At 48.9% G+C, this 20,058-nt stretch overlaps 1 protein-coding gene across 1 annotated transcript in view; it reads right to left on the bottom strand.

Moving 5' to 3' along the window:
* YPEL2 (yippee like 2) overlaps nt 1-17,120 on the bottom strand; it is a 36,093-nt gene extending 18,973 nt beyond the window's left edge. The window contains exons 1-2 of the mRNA XM_063174212.1: nt 17,056-17,120; nt 4,928-5,241 (exon numbers count right to left, since the gene is read on the bottom strand). Coding sequence (XP_063030282.1) covers nt 4,928-5,044 — 117 coding nt within the window. The 5' untranslated portion in view covers nt 5,045-5,241; nt 17,056-17,120. The remainder of the gene's footprint in view (nt 1-4,927; nt 5,242-17,055) is intronic.
* Between the last annotated feature and the right edge of the window lie 2,938 nt (nt 17,121-20,058).

Genomic DNA, 20,058 nt, shown 5'->3' with positions numbered 1-20,058 from the left:
TCACCAAAAATCCCAAAACCTGCTGCTCCTTTCACCAAAATCCCAAAACCTTCTGCTCCTTTCACCTGCATGTGGTGCCCCAAATGCCCCCAAACAGCTGAATTCACCCACAGCTTCTGTGGAAAAGCCTCAAATCCTGTTGAGATCCCCCCAGCTGGAAGATGGAGCAGAGTTTGATGCTCTCATCGAGCCATAAACCTCCCCAAGAGCTGCAGAACCACCAGGCTCAGGCTCCAGCAGCCAGGAAGGGGAGAGGCCACAAGGCCTGGGAGGGAATTTTCCTGCTCCACCTCCCAAATCCCGGCTGAGAAGATCAAAAAGAGCTTCCGAGTGTTCCCTCGTTAACAACCCGGCCCCGAATGGGAAATTCAGGCACACAGGAGTGCTGGATTTTCCCTAAATTCTCAGCCTGGAGGAGCTGCAGCCTTTCTGTGCTGAAGAATTTCCCATTCATGTTCAGCTGAGGTTCCATGCAGACATCAAAGGAAAACATTAAATTTCCCCAGCAAGCCTGGGGCTGACTTCAGAGGATACATCACTGAGTAATGCTGAGCAGTTGGATCACAGTTAATTCAGGGGAAAAAAATGAAACTGCAGGACGCCCACAAGACATTCTCCACATATTTCCATAATCAGGGACATTTCTGCTGAATTACTGCTCACAGAAAATCAGCACCCAAGACACTCAGTGGCGTCTCTGGCCTGGATCTTTCTGCTCTTGTTCCCATCCTCCTTTAAGGGCACCAAATGGATTCCAACAGAAAGAGCTGGAATAACTCAAAGTAGGTTATATAAATCAGAATCACCCCTGCCAGTTTTAAGCTTTGTTTAACTTTACTTGGTAAATGTCTATTTTGTTGGCTGCTCCCCTCAGGCCCCAACAGAAAATGATGTAAAAGAAAAACTCCCGTGTCTCCTTCCTGGAGACATTGATGATGGAATATATATTTTTCTCAAACATTCTAAAAACCATGGGATGTTGTGCTTGTAACAAGAAGTACCTTTCACTTATTTTTTTGGCATTGAAATATGATTTTTAAGTACAGTTGCCTGGCACAGTGATTTTGTTTTTACATTAAAACCAAAGAGGATTGGGACAGCCTGTACTAATTTGGAGGAGCAGACAGGACCTGCTCCAAAACCCTCCAAAGCTGCATTTTTCAGGTGGGGAAAAGGAGGAACAAAGACATTCAGTGACTTCCTCAAGGTCACACAGGAATCTGTTGCAGGGCAGGGTTGAGTTCCCAAAGTCTCAGCCCACTTAAGCTCTGGAAAAAGCAGTGAAACAAGAGTATGTACTAAATTTGGCACAGCCTTTTAAATGATGCATTGCTCCGAGGGAACAAGAAACTCCACTCATGCTAAGCCAGACACCAAAGGAACACAGAAAGGAAAAACTGCTCACTCCACCCAATTTATCTGATCACCTTAATATTTCCTAAGTCAATAAGGCCTTTCTTGGCCAGACAGCCCAACCTACAATTTAGATCCTGTTACAAAATCAGACACACTAAACCACTTTCTCCCTCAGGCTGCAGGAGATAAAAGGCCAAGTAAGCAACATTTTGGTAACCGGCTTCATGTAACAGCTTTGGATTTTCTTAAAAGCCTCAGCATCGATTGTTTCCTTTAAATAGCAATGGTTTATTGAGAAACCTTCCACCCCTTCTAAAGCACAAGGTTTTCCTGCAGTACAGAAAGGAGCAAAAACTGCCCTGCCAAGGCAGATTTGTCTGAGAGTTTTGGATACCTGGTGCTGGTGAAACACTTTGAAGCCAGAGTTGTGCTGAAGGGCTGAGAGGGGAAACTTGGGAGATGGGAGAGGGAATGAAAGCAGAACAATCCTGGGATTCAGCTCCAGTTGTGTTTGATCCAACAGCTCCAGCCAGGGCTGCAGCTTGTGAGGAGCATCCAGAGCAGCTAAAAGCTCCTGGAGTGCAGAGCAGCCCAGCTCGGGGCAGGAGGAGCACAGGAATCCATTCCATGGAGGCACATCCCCAGCACCCTGCTGCTACATAAAAGCCTGTTTGGTGGGGATGCTTCCAAGGATGGAGCCATTTGGGCTGCCTGGATCCCATGGCACAGCCAGGCTCAGGAGGAGCTGCAGCTGCTCCCATTTCTGCAGTCTCCCACTCCCTTTTCCAGCCCTGCTCCTCCCTTCTCCTCTGCCACGTTTCCATGTGGGAAACCAGCACAGCAGCTGCAGTGCCTGCTTCAGGGATGGGAGCATAAGGCTGGGATGAAAGGACTGAAACATCTCCCCAAGCCTTCCTCCAAACTGAGCTCCAACAGATAAAAAAGCCACTATTACACTTTGCCTGGGAAAGCTCCTCCACATTTGGAAGCCCCTTGAGGCAGGGACTGCCCTTCTGCTCTGTCAAACACCACTTGTACAAGCCATGATTGCACAACTGCTTTTATAAGGTTTCCAATTATACAAAGAATGTGTTTTTATTCATGTTTACAACCCTGAGAAACAAACCCTGAAACCCCAAACCCTTTGCATTCAAATTCCATGACCTGCTGGTGGCTCCACCAACGATGTGGTCCCAACTATTAATTCACACCTTGGTCTAGAATGAACTCTTAGAAGGAGCATGCTGGAATTAACACTTCCAAAAGTCACATTGTGCTTCCCTCCTTTCCCTCTCCTGTCCATATTTTAGCAGTCAGCATTCCTGGGCAGTTCCTGGGCTAGGAGCTCAAATTCCAAGCAGTTGGCAGCTCTAGCATTGCCCTGCTGGAAGCTCCTTAACCTGCAGAGCTGCACTGGAGCATGGACCTGGAACAAGGAGGGGAAGGAAGCAGCAAAGGTGAAAGCACTGGCAATGTACAGCCTTGTTTTCCCTTGGCTGGGGACCAGCTGTGTCAAGAAACAAAAGCAGAGCACAAGCTTTAATCCACTGTACAAACAGCAAGTAAAACAAGCCTCCTTCCTCAGCCAGTGAAGCACTTTCTGTGTCCCAACACAACATCCAGGGCACCAAATAAAAATCCAGGGAGTCACTGCCCCATCCCAGGTGGGCACAGGAGCCTGGAGTCACCAGCTGGCCCAAGGGTGAAGCAATTTCACCTCCAGGGCACAGATGCTGCTACATTTTACATTTATTTACATTTCAAACCCCTTTCCAAGGGGCACAGCCCCTCTGTCCCTGCTGTTCCACGAAGCTGAACTGTTCAAGCTGCACACACAGAGCTCACAGCACCATTTCCACTCAGCCCAGCTCATCAACCTCTGGCTGGGGCTGTTTTTTCTGAGCACAGATTTTATAAGCTGAACAAACTTCATGGAACAGTTATTCCAAGGCAGCTGAGCCCTGGGAGCTGACCACAGCCAGGGAAGGTTTCATTTTCCCAGTTCAGAACAAGCTCCTCTTACTGGCCTGCATCAGAACTCTTACTGGCTCTGAGAGCTTTTAATTCAGCTTATCCCAACACCCCTCAAGAGCTGGAAGGGGCTGATCAGGATCAGTGAGTCCAACTCCAGCACAGAACCCCCCAACAATCCCACCCTGGGCCTGAGACCAAACCCTGGGGAGCCTCTCTCAGTGCTCCACCACCCTGGAGGTGAAAACCTTCTCCTGATACCAACTAAAGCTGCCCTGAGCCAGCTCCAGCCATTCCCTGGTCACAGGAATGAAGAGATCAGTGCACTTGTGAGGGTGGTGAAGACCCCAGGCAGTTAACACAAAAGCAGCAGCTCACAAACAGATCCTTTGGGATGAGAGCCCATTTTCCAAGGGAAAAGGTAGCTGGGTAAGGCCAAGCACTTCTACCACCACTGATGTGCAACATTACAGTATTTGCAGGGAGATATGATGCATCTGACTCCATCTTATCAGAAGGCTAATAAATTACTTTATTATACTATATTATTCTATACTATATCACATCTAAACTGAATTGCCAAGCACTCAGCTCTGCACACAACTGCCCTGATCTTGTGACTGTCACCCAACAGTCCTGACACACACACACACACACACCTGGCCCTGACAGGCCAAGGAAATAAAACACCATCACTTTGGGGAAACAACCTCCATAATGCATTCTAGTTTTGCACAAACACAGGCACAGCAAATGAGATAAGAATATTCTTGGGAAGAATTGTGCCTTGCTTTTCTCTGTGAAGAGAAATGTGGGGCTACACACTAGGAACCAAACCACCATAACTTTGGGGAAACACTCTCCATATTGCATTCTAGTTTTGCACAAACACAGGCACAGCAAACGAGATAAGAATTACTTTTTCTTTCTCTGAGGTTCAGAGCATGTGAATCTCAGAAATATTCTTAGGAAGAACTGTGCCTTGCTTTTCTCTGTGAAGAGAAATGTGGGGCTACACACTTGGCCCTGAACCAAGGAACCAAACCACCATCACTTTGGGTAAACAATCTTCATATTGCATTCTAGTTTTGCACAAACACAGGCACAGCAAACGAGATAAGGATATTCTTAGGAAGAACTGTGCCTTGCTTTTCTCTGCGAAGAGAAATGTGGGGCTACACTCTTGGCCCTGAACCAAACCACCATCACTGTGGGTAAATAATGTCCATATTGCATTCTGCTTTTGCACAAACACGGGCATAGCAAATAATAATTTGTTTTTTCTTTCTCTGAGGTTCAGAAAATGTGAAACCCAGAAATATTCTTGGGAAGAACTGTGCCTTGCTTTTCTCTGTGAAGAGAAATGTGGGGCTGCACACGTGGCCCTGAACCAAGGAACCAAAACACCATCACTCCATACTGCATTCTACTTTTGCACAAACACAGGCACAGCAAATGAGATAAGAATTGTTTTTTAGATAAGAAAGGTTTAGAGAATGTGAATCTCAGAAACATTTTTGGGAAGAATTTTGCCTTGCTGCGAAGAGGAACGAGGCGGCACAACGTGAGGGAACGAACGTCTGCTCCGGGGAGCCCCTACCTTGGAGATGAGCTCATCGTGGTTGGCCAGGTGAGCCCTGCAGTGGATGCAGCTGTAGGTCCTGTGGCAGGAAGGCAGATACGCCTGGAAAGTCTTGGACCTCGTCATCTTCACCATTGGAGCCACGGAGCGCTGGCTGAAGTCGGGGGTGGCCCAGGAGGCGCTCCCGCAGGAGGGGTCGCACGGGAAACAGCGGAACACGCAGGTAAAGGCCGTGGTTTGGCAGGGGTGGGCTGTGTGGGGCGGGCTCCACACGCTGCTGATGCTCCAGACGAAGGGATTCGGGCACCAGGAGCAGGGGACTGCGCGGAAACCTGCGGTGGAAAGCAGACACAACACTCAGCTTGCAGCCCACAGCGGGATTTAGGGCTGGATTTAGGAGACAGGAGAGATGCCCAGGGATTAAATCAGTACCAGAGATCTTTATTCATTTGCTGGCTGCCCTCACACCTCCCTGCTGTTGTTATCTGCACCACTCTTCCAGCACCGGTGGCTCTGGAAGTGCCTGCAGAGGAATGGAGGTGATTCCCACCCAGCCTGGTCCCAGGGTTTAGAAGCAGCAGACAGGAGTGATGCCCAGGGATCAGATCAGCAGCACAGCTCTTTATTCACCTGCTGGCTGCCCTCACACCTCCCTGCTGCTGTTATCTGCACCCATTCTTCCAGCATTTCATGGCTCTGGAAGTGCCTGCAGAGGAATGGAGGTGATTCCCACCCAGCCAGGATTTAGGGCTGGATTTAGGAGCAGCAGACAGGAGTGATGCCCAGGGATCAGATCAGCAGCACAGCTCTTTATTCACCTGCTGGCTGCCCTCACACCTCCCTTCTCCAGTTATCTGCACCCATTTTTCCACCCCTTTGTGGCTCTGGAAATGCCTGCAGAGGAGTGGAGGCGAATCCCACCTTCACTCAGGATTTAGGAGCAGCAGACAGGAGTGATGCCCAGGGATCAGATCAGCAGCACAGCTCTTTATTCACCTGCTGGCTGCCCTCACACCTCCCTGCTGTTATCTGCACCCATTCTTGCAGCCCTTGTGACTCCTGCTTTAGAGGAGGGGAGGTGATTCCCACCCAGGCAGGGACAAAGTGGGGAGCAGAGCCAGCCCCTGTCCCCTGCCTGACTCACTGCTGTGACACCCCATGGGAGAAATGAGAGCTGGACCTGGGTTTTCTAAGGCCACGAGTCACCAAACCAGTTTTTTCTCTCCATTCTGCCCTACTTTCCCCATGGGAAATGCAGGATTCCTTCATTATACTTTCCTTTAGAACTCCCTGCAAGCTCTGAAGGTAGAAGCTACTCTATAAACTGCACTCCAGTATTTTATTTTTTTTTTTATCTGAACATCTGACAGCAGCCAAAGCAAGGCACAGCCTCTGAAGCCTACTCCTGATAGCAAGAGACATTAAAAACCCTATTCAGGATGGAAACACCATTTTACACTCCAACATCATCTGACAGCACCTGCGAGGCAGCTCAAGTCTGGGTCTCTTTTTGTTGGCAGAAATGGAGTTTTCAGATCCCACACCTATAAAAGTCTTAGAGCTGCAAGTGTTGCTTTTGAGGATGGAGGAGCACAAAGGAAACAGCAGCAGCTGCCCTCCCTCCCGGAGCCATGGCGCGCACGCACGCTCTGCAAATTAATCGTGAACCCTGGCTGCTCCTCCCAGGAGGATTTCCCTTCCCATGTGATTCTGCTCAGCCTCTGAGCCTGCACTTTGTGGGTCAAACATGGAACAACACCAAGTTCACCCCCAAAATAAAGCAAACGAGGAAGAACATCTCAGGCATCAGGAGAACCCTGCCTCCAACACTTGCCCAAACCTTGTCATGGTTGATGAATTCAAGGTGTCCAAGCCATGGACGCTGTCCCAGGGTGTCCAGAGCTCTGTCCAGCCTGGCCTGGGCACCTCCAGGGATGGAGCAGCCTGTGCCAGGCCTCCCCACCCTCACAGGGAAGGATTTTTGGGTGATCCCCACCCCAAAGCTCCTCTCTGTCAGTGTGAAGCCATTCCCTTGTCCTGCCACTCCCTGCTCATGGAAATATTCCCTCTGCCTGGTACCAGAGGGACCTGACCACACACAGAGCTCAACAGGAGGCAGAATCATGTAAAACAACAGGATACCCAATTTTTCTTCTTTTTTTTTTTTCCTGAAATATTTCTCTTCTGCTCTCCAGGAGGCAGCTCCCTCACAGTCAAACAGGGGAAAAAGCATCTTGCTCATCAGGCAAGCTGCTGATAAAGCACATCCATCATGATCATAGCAGTCAGCACTTCCACAGCACTACAGCTCACTCCCAAAGCTTTCTGCATATACCAACTGATCAGATTAACCTTTTCCAATTAAAGTTACAGCCACAGCTGAGCAGGCCCCCTCTGACACAGAGAGGTTCATTTCCCAGCTTGTGAGGAGCTCACCCCATCTCCTGCCCAGTCCAAATGAGGTTTTGCCAGGGATTTACCTGGCCAGTTGCTAAGGACTGGGCACTGTTTGCTCCTCAGCTGCAGCTCTGGATTTCAGCAAGATTTTAGTGTCTTTTACACTCATCAGAGAAGGAAGATGATAAATCAGGAAGATAAATCAGGAAGATAAATCAGTCTTCACCTGCATCCTGCCCCAGTTCTCTGTGTGCACCAGAATTTTGTCAGAACTGAGTTCTGCATTAGTCAGCATTGTTTTCCCATCCAAGGTGAGAGGCACTCAAGGACTGTAGCCTAAATTAGCAACAGGGCAGAAACCAGATGTAAACCAAAGCAGAATCCTCATTTTCAGCTGCCACAAAACCATCCCCAAATTCCAGGGCCCTGATTGAGCAGCTGATGTCTTTTATCCCAGATCCTGGAATCTGGGAGGCTCCAGGGAAGCAGGAGAACAAGTGTGCCCTTCCTGGAGCAAATGCAGCTGGACACGAATTCCCTTGGAAAAGCTGGGGGAAAGCACAAGGAAGGCCTGGCAATCACTTCAGCTGGTTCCTGGATGAGAATCCAGATTGTGTCTAAACCTCAGGCTTGATTTGTAATGAAAAGCAGCCCCCTCTCACCTCCACACCAGCAGGGATCAGTGCAACAATCCATCACCACTTTCACCACCTCCATCCTGCCCTGCCAAACCTCCCCTTCCCCACCAGCTGCAGAAGGCAATCCCCAGGCACCCCCAGAGAGAGATAAATAAACCCCAACCAGAACAATACCCCGGCAATCCTTTAATTTGCTGCTTGCTGACCCCTCTGTCCAGACCTGCTCAGCATCAATGCTCCAGAACAATGAATAAAGCAGGAAATCCTACAGCTGCATTTATCTGACACAGCAATGAGCACACACACAGGAATTATCTGCTGCACACAGCTTTCTGCAAAAGCAGCTCACGAGCATTCATTTATTTGACCTCACAACACATTGAACATCAGCAAAAAAACATTTGACCTTTTAAAAGCAGACCAAAAAAAAAAAAAAATTATTCAGGCGAGATGGTATCAGAGGAACTGCAATCCCTGTCTCAGGGCTGTGCTGAGAAAGCAAACTCCATCTCTGCTCCAGGCAGGGCAGAGAATAAAGATTTGTGAGCCAAGATCTTGGTGGGAAGCCTTGTTAAGAAAATGCCTTGAATAAAAACTTCAGATAAGCTCAGCTGTAATTTCTCAAGACACCACTTTGACACAGTGTGACCACATGTGAACTGTCTACCTAGAGCTCTGTCCTCACCAGTGTGGGAGAGGAGGTAAAACCTGCAGGAAATGCATCCTGACATTCTACAAGCACAGCCAGCAGCTTATAAGGACCAATTTCTGTCTTAAATACAATTTTGAAATGTATTCAGTGGCTCCCAGCAATGCAAAACCCAACCCCGTGGATTTTTCATGTCCTAATGCCAACTACATTTGAATTAGGAGACAATTACCAGCTAACAGTGCATTTGTTCTGCTGCAGAACAAAGGCACCAGGATGAATTTGGGCTGTGCCTCTGGTTTTCAGAATGATGAGCTCATGTTCATCAGCATCACAGGCAGTGGGCAGCAGTGGAATCGTTGCACTCACTTTAAAAAAGAACAAAAGAAAGTTTGTTCACTTTATCATCGTGCCCAGCGCTGTCAGAGAGATGAGTATCTGTCACCACCACCATCATCCATTATTGTTCTTTTCCCATTCAAGAGAAATTTATCTCTGGGATGCACTCACTCGATTCAATGGAAGAGGAATTTGTGCCTATTAATTAATGCCCACCAAGTCAGGAAGTTGGTTTAGACAAAAGGAAAGGATTCTAAAGAAAAAAAAAACAACTTGCAACATCATTTATTGTGGGTTATCAGTGGGAAAATCAGCTGAATGTTTTGTTTGCCTGCCCTGGGTGTGTTGGGCTGTCCTGCTGAGCTCTGGGCAGGTATCAGCTTCCTGATGGAAAAACCACCACACACTTTTTGCCATTTGGCCAAATTTTGGTTCAGAACCCACCCTCCGCCTGTGGGTGTCCCACACAAAGCTCTCAGCAATTCAGGAAACACAAAAAAAAGGAGGAATTCTGTGCCAAGCACTTGCCAGACAAGGCCACTGTGAGTACAAGTCCACATGCCAGGGAACAAAACCATCACACACAAGCCTGATTTCAATAAAATCCATTTGCAATGCAGCTCAGATGCAAATGTTCGTTGTGGCAGGACAAACAACAGGTTTGTTTGGGCTGAGAGGTATTTTAATGATTTATTCAATTTTAAGATAAACTTCAGCCCGTGAAATACTTATTAGAATATAGCAAATGCTACAGAAAGCTGCTTGCAGCAGCTCTGAAATAATCCAGGTATTTGGAAACCCAACCTTTCTCCTTTGGTGGGTCTCTCATTAATACAGGAAGAGTTTGAGATGTGCTGATTCCCAGAGCAAGGAGAGCACAAGAGGAATTGGGTTTGGAGTTTTCTGTGCCTAAACTGGGGAGCTCCAGGCTCTGACCAAGATTTTAGGAAAATTCTCAAGGTAAATACAGCCACTTGCCAGTGTTTTCTTGACAAAAATTGCCTCAATATTCCCCAATGCAGCTTGAAGGAAGGCTGGTTTCTAACTGATGTCCTGCTCTGCTTCCCTATGGATCAGGAGTTACCAGAGCCAGGTGTGGGACACTCAGACACACCTGGCACTGCTAAAGGAGCATTTAATGCCCTGATGGTGACAAAATATCCTGGTCTGGGGCAGTTCTGGAGAGCCACAGCTCTGGGGAAGCTGCAGCAGATGCTCTGAAGGAGGGAGGGAGGGTGGGATGTACCTTGAGGAAGGATGAACATCCTGAATTTAAGCAAGGAACAACACAAGGGGAAGCCAAGAAAGGAGCTGAAACAGCAGATGGGTGAACACAATGTGCCCCACTCACGCCCTCAGCAGCAAGTCTCTGAAATGCACCAGTTTCAAACCCTGCAAAGAGCTCAGCACTGACCCCTGAGTGTCCTTTAGCACCTCAGCCCATCCTCCAAACCCTGCAAGCAGGAGAAGAACATGAGAAAACGTGGGAAACAGCCAGCAGGAACCCTCTGCACTTTCATCAGCTGCACGGACACATCACAACAACACAAATAATAATAATAATAATAATATTTAACCCCTTCTCCTCCTCTGGGTGTCTCCTAGCAAGTGAGATCTCCTCATCACCGTGAGGAAGCACTGCGTGGTGCCGGGGAAAAGGGGATGGATGGAGGTGATGCTGACGGCAAAGAGCATCCTATTACAGCGACCTGTGTGGGTCGCAGCTGGTGATAGAGAGATGGTGAATCTTGTATCTTGATCAGAAGGCTTATTTATTAAGATATTATATATAATACATTATGACTATACTAAATAGAATATAGAGAGAGGTTTGCAGAGTTGCTAGCTAAGCTAAGAATAGATAGAAAAGAATCCCAAACAAAGTTGTGTCCAGGGACTCAGTCCCCTAGCTTGCACTGGTGATTGGCCCTTAATTATAAACATAGAAAATGAGCCAATCAAGGTGAATCCTATTGCATTCCACAGCAGCTGATAACAATTGTTTACCTTCCCTTCTGAGGCCTCTGCCTTCCAGAAGACACAGAAATCTGAAAGAAAGGATTTCTGTGGAAAAATGTCTGCGACAGCATCCCAGACACCTGCCCGGGAGCCGCTAGAGGGCACCGGGAGGAGCTGCAGCGAGCGGGAGGCGATCCCAGCGCCAGGGAAGCCGGGACGGGCAGGATGCCAGCCCTGCTGCACCTGCCGCGCTCCACATTCCACGGCCAGCCCCGCCACACTGCTGCTGCCGATCACCCCTCCAAGCTGGGCTTGGGTGGCTTTTCTTCCTCTTTGAGATCATCACTCTGTGTCTATCGCAATTGCCCTGGTCAGAAATAGATGCAGCACCCCACAGTAAACCCCCCCTGGTGTCTCTGATGGACAGGCTCCTCTAAAGGTCACCTGCAAAGCACAGGGAAATGAGCTGAAACTGAAAAGGAACAAATTTTAAAACTCGCTTTTGTTAGAATTTTGTGTAGATTTGTCACTTTAACCCAGTAAAAACCCATTAAACTTACTAACATTAAAAAACATTTTAAAACCCTTATTTTAGGTTCTGTCAATTTGGAGATTCAATCAAATTTAAAAGTCTCACCCATTTTAATAACCCACACCAGTGCATTTTCAGGTTCCCAGATGCAAGAAGCAAGTTCAAAAGGCTCCTGCATTCCAAGCAGGAATCCTTGTGTGAATTACAGCCCTCAGCCAACTGGAAAGGCAAAGAACAGGTTAAAATAACTCACTGAAGATCATGCAGAGGTGCTTCTTTCTGGCTCCAGACTACAGAGAGCAGGGCACAATGAGAATTTTCTGATTTCTTTACAGCCTAAGGCTGGGCTTGGAGCATTCAGTGTCAGAACTGCTCACTCATCCCTCCCCACATCCCAGAGCACCATCAGACAGCACTGGGAAGGCAGGGAAAGGAAACAATCCTGGATATTTTAATCAAAGCCTTTCCTTTCCAATTTCATCTCAACAAGGCACGGCACAAGCTAGGACAGACATCACCTGCCTCAATGGTTTATTACAGAAGGATTCTTTAAACCTTTTGTTATTTAAAGGTATTATTAAAAGATTATAATTTATTACTTTTTCCAGGCCTGCCTCTGAAACCACAGGAGCAGGGACTGCAGGATCCAGGCTCTCCAAGCAGTGAGTGACACCTCTGGCTGAATTCTCTTCCCACTCTCCCCAGTTGCCTGGCAGCGATATCTTTGCAATGCAGAGGAGCCTGTGCTGCTGATAAGGAGCAGCAGGGCGAGATTACAGCTGTGAAATGCCCACCTCCAGCTCCCTGCAGCCAGGTCCAGGGCCCAGCTCCAGCAGAGGCCACTCCAGAGGTACCAAGCAGGAGAGAAATCTCCTGCAGAGGCGGCGGTGCCGAAGCAGGCGGCGCTTCCGTCTGCTCCCACCAGCAAATCCCACTCGTGCCACAAATAAAAGCTGCAGCCTGGGCTAATTTAACACACAAGTGACTCCATTTCCTCCTGTACATTTTGCAAAGCCCCAGCAGGCCCAGGAAGGGGTAAGAGTGCTGCAGCTGAATCAGCTGAGCTGCAGCTCCTCAGTTTCAGAGCCGTCCCTGCACTGGACAAAGCCACGCTCAAGGTGAAGGTCACACTTGGAGCCCCAGACAAGAATTCTGCCACATTCACACACACACAGAGTTCTACAAAACGAAACAAGACCCTTGCCCTGCTATTCCAGCACCAACATGAACTAAAGGCAGAGGGGAAAAGCTCTTCCCATCCAACTGATCACTTACTGACAAAATGGAAACGCTTTTCATCATCCCCACTTCTCAGCTTGATTCGCTTTAATTGCAAAACAGTCTGGCTGTCCAAACAAATCTCCTATCACTGCATTTTCTGTGCTGTTCCTCAGATCACTTTATTATCTCCCTCTCTGGCACACGTAGGTATGAGCAGGATTCAATTACCTGGGTCTGCAGGACAGATCATCCATTTCTCCTGATAAAGGCAGGGAACACAGTGAGAACATTTATCTGCTGCAAGGATCACTCCAATATCCCCAGAGACATTAAAGAAGGGTCTGCCAGAGCTGCCTGTCATGACTCACTACTACAAGCTCCTCTTGCCAAATTCCCAAGTTTTCACTGCCCTCAAACCCCACCTGCTCTTCCCAGGAAATCTTTAACCCAGCAGCTCATCTGCCACAAGACAGGCAGCAGCTTTATTTTCTACCCTGCTACATCTGATTCTGTTCTGAGTAAAGCTGAGGATAAAATGGTGAATTCTGACCCATCTCTGCCAGAAACACTTTAAATGCAACAGTCCCTGCATTAACAAGGGACAAGCTCTGTGTTGTTCAGCCACAACCCCTCTCACTCCCCTTTAGTGTGTCAAGGGGGCAAAGCCAGGTGAGCATTTAGAGCTTGGATCTTCCCGTGGCAGATACTCTATAACTGAATCCAGTTTAAGAAGGTCAAGTCAGCTGTTAGCTTGCCAGGTTTTGTCATTAGTTCCTCCTGGATATCCTCTCAGCCTGCCAAGGCAGGTGCACTGACTCACCTGGCTCAGCCTGTGACAGAACTGACGCACGTCTGAGCTGGGAGTTCCTGGGACTCTCCTCAAGTTTTCTTATTTCCCCACAGTTAATGATTAACCCCATCTTTTATTTTTGTTTGCAATGCTGGCAGTCTGTTTTTAGCAACATCTTCCTCCAGCCATATTTCATCAGTGAAACCTCAGAGGTTTCCTCTGGAGCTCCATGGCTGGGCTGGGCAATGCCCAGGTCACACCATGCTATGTTTTGTCCTCCTGCTGCCAATGTGAAACAGGAGAAGTGACACCACTCTGCACATCAAAAACCTCCTCTGAAGGGCAAATTCAAAGCATCCTCAGCTTTTGGAACTTTCAGGAGCCTTTGCTCCACTGCGGGAGTTTTGTTTTGTACAAGTCACGACAGCAGTGAAAAAAAAAAAGAGACTAAAAGTGATATATTTTTGTGAGCTAGCAAAACAGCTCACATTTTAACATCCTCCACCTGAGCAGGTGTAAAAAACCAATCTCCAGATGGACCTGTTGGTGAGGAGACCGGAAGGCAGCTCCACCAGCCTGCATTGCCATAACTCCAGTGACTCACAGAGCCTGGCACTATCATTTGTTAAAGCAAGAGTGAAGCAGGGATAATAGCTATTTACTAAAAACAGAGGAACGTGATTAGCTTTAATTAGCATTGTCAAGTGACTTGAGATTGTCAGGTACAAGATGTGGGAGAACTAAGTCTCATTAATTATGTTATTTCCTGCAGCCTTAAGTGGCTTGGCCAGTCCAGTGAGGCTTCCGGGGATGGAGCTGCTCCCCACGGCCAACACACCCCACAGCAGAGGGTGGAAAAGGTGGTAAAAGCTCCCAGGCAGCTTGGAAGATGTGGCTGTCCAATAAAAGGTGGCAGAGAAGGAGAAGAATCAGCCACACTCAGTTTATGTGCTGCAGGACAGCCACAGAGGCTGAACAAACGGGGACAAAAAGGCAAAATGACACGGCAGAAAGCAGAGTGAGAAATAACCCACTGCCAAAATCCAGGGAGATGGGGAGCAGGGATCAATGGGGGTACAGGGAACAGGATTCAGGGCACAGCACTCCCAGAAAAGTGTGGTTTTATTCTCCCCAAAAAGACAAACTGTAAGAAACCCACATTCCCACACAGCCAACAGACACTGATTTAGCAGCTGAGGACCTGTACCAAAGAAATGAAAAATCCTGGGGTCAGAATAGTCCCTCTGTTCCATGGACTGGAAGGAAAAGGAAAGCTGTCCTCAGCCATCAGTTACTGTGATTGGATCTGAAAGACAGGAGCTGCAAACAAACAGGCACAGAAAAGAGGGAACACCCTGAAGGACCAACCCACAGCTCTCCACCAAGGAGTGGAAAGAGACAGCTGTGTGTCCTGGTTTCCAAGCAATGAACAACTCTGCTGCATCCTGGACATCCTGATCAGCTTCAGAACAGCCTGAACAGGGAACTGAACCCTCAATTTCCTCATTCCTGACTCCACTCTGTGATCCCTGTGCTCCAGCACCCCACAGCTGACCTCTAATGAAGACTCTGCTTAAGCTCAGCCAGTTAATGACCAAAGCCCAATGAAAGCCTGGCTTTATTGGTGCCTCTTCTTCCACAAACACAAGCAAAGGCAAGGCTGTGATGCAAGAACAAGAAATAAATGGTTTTTTGACTCCTCTGCAATCCCTGCAATGCTTTTGTAGTACCACAGCACATGAAGGAGGTCCCAGCTTTGTGAACTGCCAGCCAGGACCTACACCAGAGTGACCAGTTCCTTAATTAAATTCTCTCTCAGCAACAGGTTTCAATCCATGAGTCAAGGAGCCTTTGAGGGAATGTGGATTTACAGGTAGGGATGCTGTCTGCTTCAACACAGCCCTGACTCAACTGCACACACCAAGCAGCAAGGAAAGGAAATAATTTATTCAGAATCTATGGATCCAGAGGACACCAGGGAGATCAAGGACTGTTTTGCCAGTTATTCCAACCCTGGCACTGGGAAAGAGACACCTGCAAAGAAAGCTAAAATAATAAATAAATAAGGGGAGCACTTGACATCTCCATCACAGTATCCAACCTCAGCTTCAAAGCCCAGCCCTCACTTTTACACAGGAGGAAACAAGAACCAGGGAGGAAAGGAGAACATCCCAATTCCCTGTTCCAGCACTGCTGTTACACAGCACAGCGTGTTTACAAGGCACCAGAGGCGTGGATCCAACACGATGAGATCTTGAACAGAATCAGTGGGAGTGCTGTGCGAGGATGAAGTCACAGAACACATCCTCTCCAGGCAGAATCCTCTCACGGATTACAAGGCAAGCTCCCCTCAGTATCTGCTTGTTTACAACCCTCTCACTCAGCACAGGCCTCCCTGCGCTGCCCAGCTTTAAGGAACCATAAACGCATTAGGAAAAATCCTTATCGGGAGCGGGGAGCCGGCGCTGAGGGAGGCAGGGAGGGAGGCAGGGCAGGTGCTGTGCCCTGGCCCGCCCTGGCCCAGCCGCATGCGAGGAACACTCACTGCTCTGACAGGCCTGGCTCTGGCTCTTTTCTGAGACAGAAAAAGGTGAGGACAGAGGCACTCCAGTAAATTACAGGCTATGGCTGCGAGGATCCCACTTCTGTTCTTCCCACCCCATTTTAAACAGGAGGATTTCAAATCAGCTGCACTTCAACAATCAGCATTAAAACCTGAAGCTATGGACCCAGGGCTACTTCTGTCACCTCCAAACTTTTCAGCATCAAGCCCAGGAGTCTCTATGGAGATGCAGAACCCCGTTAGCATTTCAAACCTCAGCCCTGGCCCTCGGCGGAGCTCTGCAGAAGAGGAAGCTGCTACACCCTTATCAGGGGAGACAGCAACAACACAGAGCAGCTGAGCAGCAACACAGCAGCCGAGATACAACACGGGGCAGCTGAGCGGGGACACGGAGCAGCTGAGCAGACATCCATCCCCCGGCTGCCCCGCAATCCCGGCGGCCCCCCGGGCACGATGGCAGCAGAGGCACGGCCGGGGCTCCCGGGACTCGCAGTCCCGCTGGCACTCGGAGCCGCCGGCCCGGAGCCCCCGGGGAAGCTGCGGCAGCTCCGCGGGGTCACGGCCCGAGCCCCCCGCACGCCGGTGCCACCAAGGCTCAGGGCTTGCGGTGCGACCACCGCCACAGCCGGGTGGCTGCCGAGGCACGACCACCTCTGCTCATCCTCCTCTTCCTCGCCCGGTGTTTCCTCGCTGCTCCCCGGCCCGGTGGCACCGAGCCCCTCCCGGCCGGACCTGTTGCCCCCCGCCTCCATCCCCCGGCCCGGCCGCGCACACAAAGGCCGCCGCTCGCCCAGCCCGGCTCTCCCACCGCCAGCACCGGGGGCTCCCCCATCTCCTCCAGCGGCGCCGATGGAGCCCCCCGGGGATGCTCCGCGGGCTCCGCGCGGCCGCGGGCCGGGTGCAGGGGGGGACGCGGGGACACACGGACACAGACGCGGCTGTGGCGCAGCTGCGCGCGGCCGCCCAGCCCCGGCCCCGCCGCGCGCGGGCCGGTACGCTTCTCCTCGGCGGCCGCTCGCCCCTCACGCCCTCATGCTCTCCGTGCCGCCCTCACTCACCGCGGCCGCACCGAGCGCGTCCCGGCGCGGACCGAGCGCGGCGGCCGCCGACGCGCACAGAGCCCGCAGCGCCTCCCCCGCCCGCCGCCTGCTCCCTCCCCTTATACCCTACCGGAGCTGAGCGACATCAACTTTAACCAATCAGCGCACGCCGGCACATAGCAACACGCCGCGGATTGGCTAGCACCGGCCGCAGCCCATTTTTGCCCAGCCATTCAGGGCGCGGCGCTCCCGCCCCTCCCGCGCGCACCCGCGGGTCCGCACGCAGCGGCTGCGGCCGGCGCAGCCAATGGGAGCGCGGCTCGCGCCGCCGCAGCCAATGGGAGCGCGGCTCGCGCGGCCGCACAACAAACACGGCGCGGGCTCTTAAAGGGGCCGCGCCTCCCGCGGGGATGCGCGCAGGATGCGCGGGGGATGCGCGGCCCGGGGGTCCCGGGGGTTTCGGGGTCACGGCGCAGGGAAAGGGGCGGCTGCGGTCACTGGGCCAGGGTTGTGCGGTATTTCCGTCTTTCCCCGCGCAGGTAATTAGCGCGCGTTAATGAACGGCGGCAATGAGCGGTGTCTGTGCGCGGGGGGGGCATGGGGACGGCCCCGGGATGGGGGAGCAGCGGCAGAGCAGAGACACAAAATGCACGAACCGAACCCTAAAATCACCAGTACTAATCTCAAAATTCATCATTATTAACGCCAAAATCACCAGTACTAACCCCAAAAATCACCATTATTAGCCCCAAAAATCCACCAATATTAACACCAAAATCTACTGGTACTAACCCCAAAATTCACCAATAATAACACCCAAAATACCCCAATATTAACCTCAACATTCATAATATTAACCCCAAAATTAACCAGTATTAACCCCCAAAACCCACCAACGCCAACCCAGCTTCTCCACCGCGCCTCAGGGCTAACAGCAGAAATGAGGATTTTCCATATTTCTCTATCCATGAATTTTCCTGCAGATTTGTGCCCCAGCAGGGCAGATGTGCTCACACCCCCAGCAAACCCCAATTAAACCCAAAATCCCCTCAAACTCTGTAATTAACACAGAGAGCTCAGGTCAGCTGAAGGCTTCTCCCTGTTTTTATCCCCTAATAACAATAATTCAGTGTATAAAGTACAGGTTTAATATCCCAGAAGGGTTTGGGGTGGACGGGAACTTAAAAGTCCATCCCATTCCACCCCTGGTGGGTTATTATTAAATAATATTATTATTAAAAAGAAGATTTCTAATCTTTGAAATGGCCAGGGAGTCTTTGCACCATCCCCTAGACATTTCCAAAATTAAAAAATATTTAATTAATATCTATCTGTCCATTTCTCACATCCATGATTAAAATTCTGCATCTTCAGGGCTGAAATATATTTGTTTTATGAGATTATTCTTGTTCTCTCTCCTGCTTAAGGAAATTCTTAATGATATTTTATTGCAGAATTCCTTAATTGGTAATAAGAGCAATATTCTGGTTCAAAAGTTAAATACATGGAATAATAAGGCAATATTTCCATTAATTATGATAATTTTTAAAAAAATAACATCCTAGCTTTTTCAGCCCCTCTCCCCAGTGCTAAAAACTCTGAATTTAACAGATCCAGACGAGGTTATCAGCAGGAAGTGGTGACAGAATTTACTTGAACTTGAAATCACCCAGAAACCACAAGAAACCATCAGCAAAACAAATTTACATCACCAAAGAAGGGAATTTTTTCTTTTCACCCCAGAATTTTTCAGTACAATATTATTATTATTATTATTATTTACAAGGTGAATATTAATAATGTTTATATGCAGAGGTTTCTGTTGTTTATTGGTTTAGGGTGATGAGAAATTGGAATTATTTTGCTTTAATTCAGCATCATTGTGGAGATCTGGGGGCTCACACAGCTTTGAGGGTGTAGTAAAATATCACCATAAAAAAGCCAAAATTTCTTCTTGATATTTTGTGATTTATAAAAAATTGGAAGGTTTTTAGGGATACCAGTGTTTTATAAGGAGAATTTCACTCACCTTCGTAAAATAAAACATTCATTGATTTAAATGCTACTTATTAAAGATTTAAATCCCATTTTCACATTTGATTCTGGGTTACTTTGGTTGCAAACTTTGCTGGGTTGAGCTTTAGGGAAACCTATTTTAAAAAAATCTGAATTTTGGCTCTACAATAATTACAACTTAGCTTTAAACTGAACACTAACCAGGATTTTTAAGCTCTCTATTTGCAAACACTCATTTTTTGGAGCCTGAGCAGCACAGTTACTGTTTTTCCCTGCTCAGTGGCTGATATCAGTTTAAATAATAATTATTATTTTTAAACCAGCAAAGCCCAACTGCTCCAGCATTGCTGCCTGGGGAAAACTTTTGTCAGGCAATTCTGAGAGGGGAGAAAACTGCAGATCACCCACAGAGGGATTGCCTCAGCCCTGGGAATTCAATCTGTGTTTGGAGCTGATAAAATCTCCTTTTCTTGGCATTCCTGATTTTATTTACAGCAGGAACCAAGATCCCTCCCCTGCTATTGCCTGTTTTTCTTTATTTGGGAAGAGCCTTTTTTGGCTAAAATGGGAATATCTGAAATTTTTGATGCAGCGGCATCTTTCAATGTTTCCATCATTAATAGAAGCAGGTTTGGGTTTTTTTTCCCCAATTTCACTATTTTTGGTCCAACAAAAACCCCAGTGCTTCATCCTGCCCCAAAATCACCAAGCCACGCCAGTGCAGCTGTAACACAACCCCAGCAGCTGCTCCCTCATTTTCCTTTCTGCAGCAATAATCCAGATTTCACAATTAGGATTTCTGTAGGATTTCCATGGAATTCGGTTTTACCCTGCAGAAATCGATGGGGAAAGCTCCTAACCCGGGGCTCCCTGGGCTGCAGCCCCGCAGTGCGGGTTCCCACGCCGAGGATGATGATGATGATGATGATGGTGGATCGCTCTGGAAAGGCAGCGGGAACCCGCGGGCTGTGGCGGCCTCCGGCGGCAGCACCGAGCAGGGACATC

The sequence above is a fragment of the Melospiza melodia genome, chromosome 21 (assembly GCF_035770615.1).
Source record: "Melospiza melodia melodia isolate bMelMel2 chromosome 21, bMelMel2.pri, whole genome shotgun sequence".
Taxonomy (NCBI): Eukaryota; Metazoa; Chordata; class Aves; order Passeriformes; family Passerellidae; genus Melospiza; species Melospiza melodia.
The sequence above is the reverse complement of the archived record's forward strand: the minus strand, read 5'-3'. Positions and strand labels throughout refer to the sequence as shown.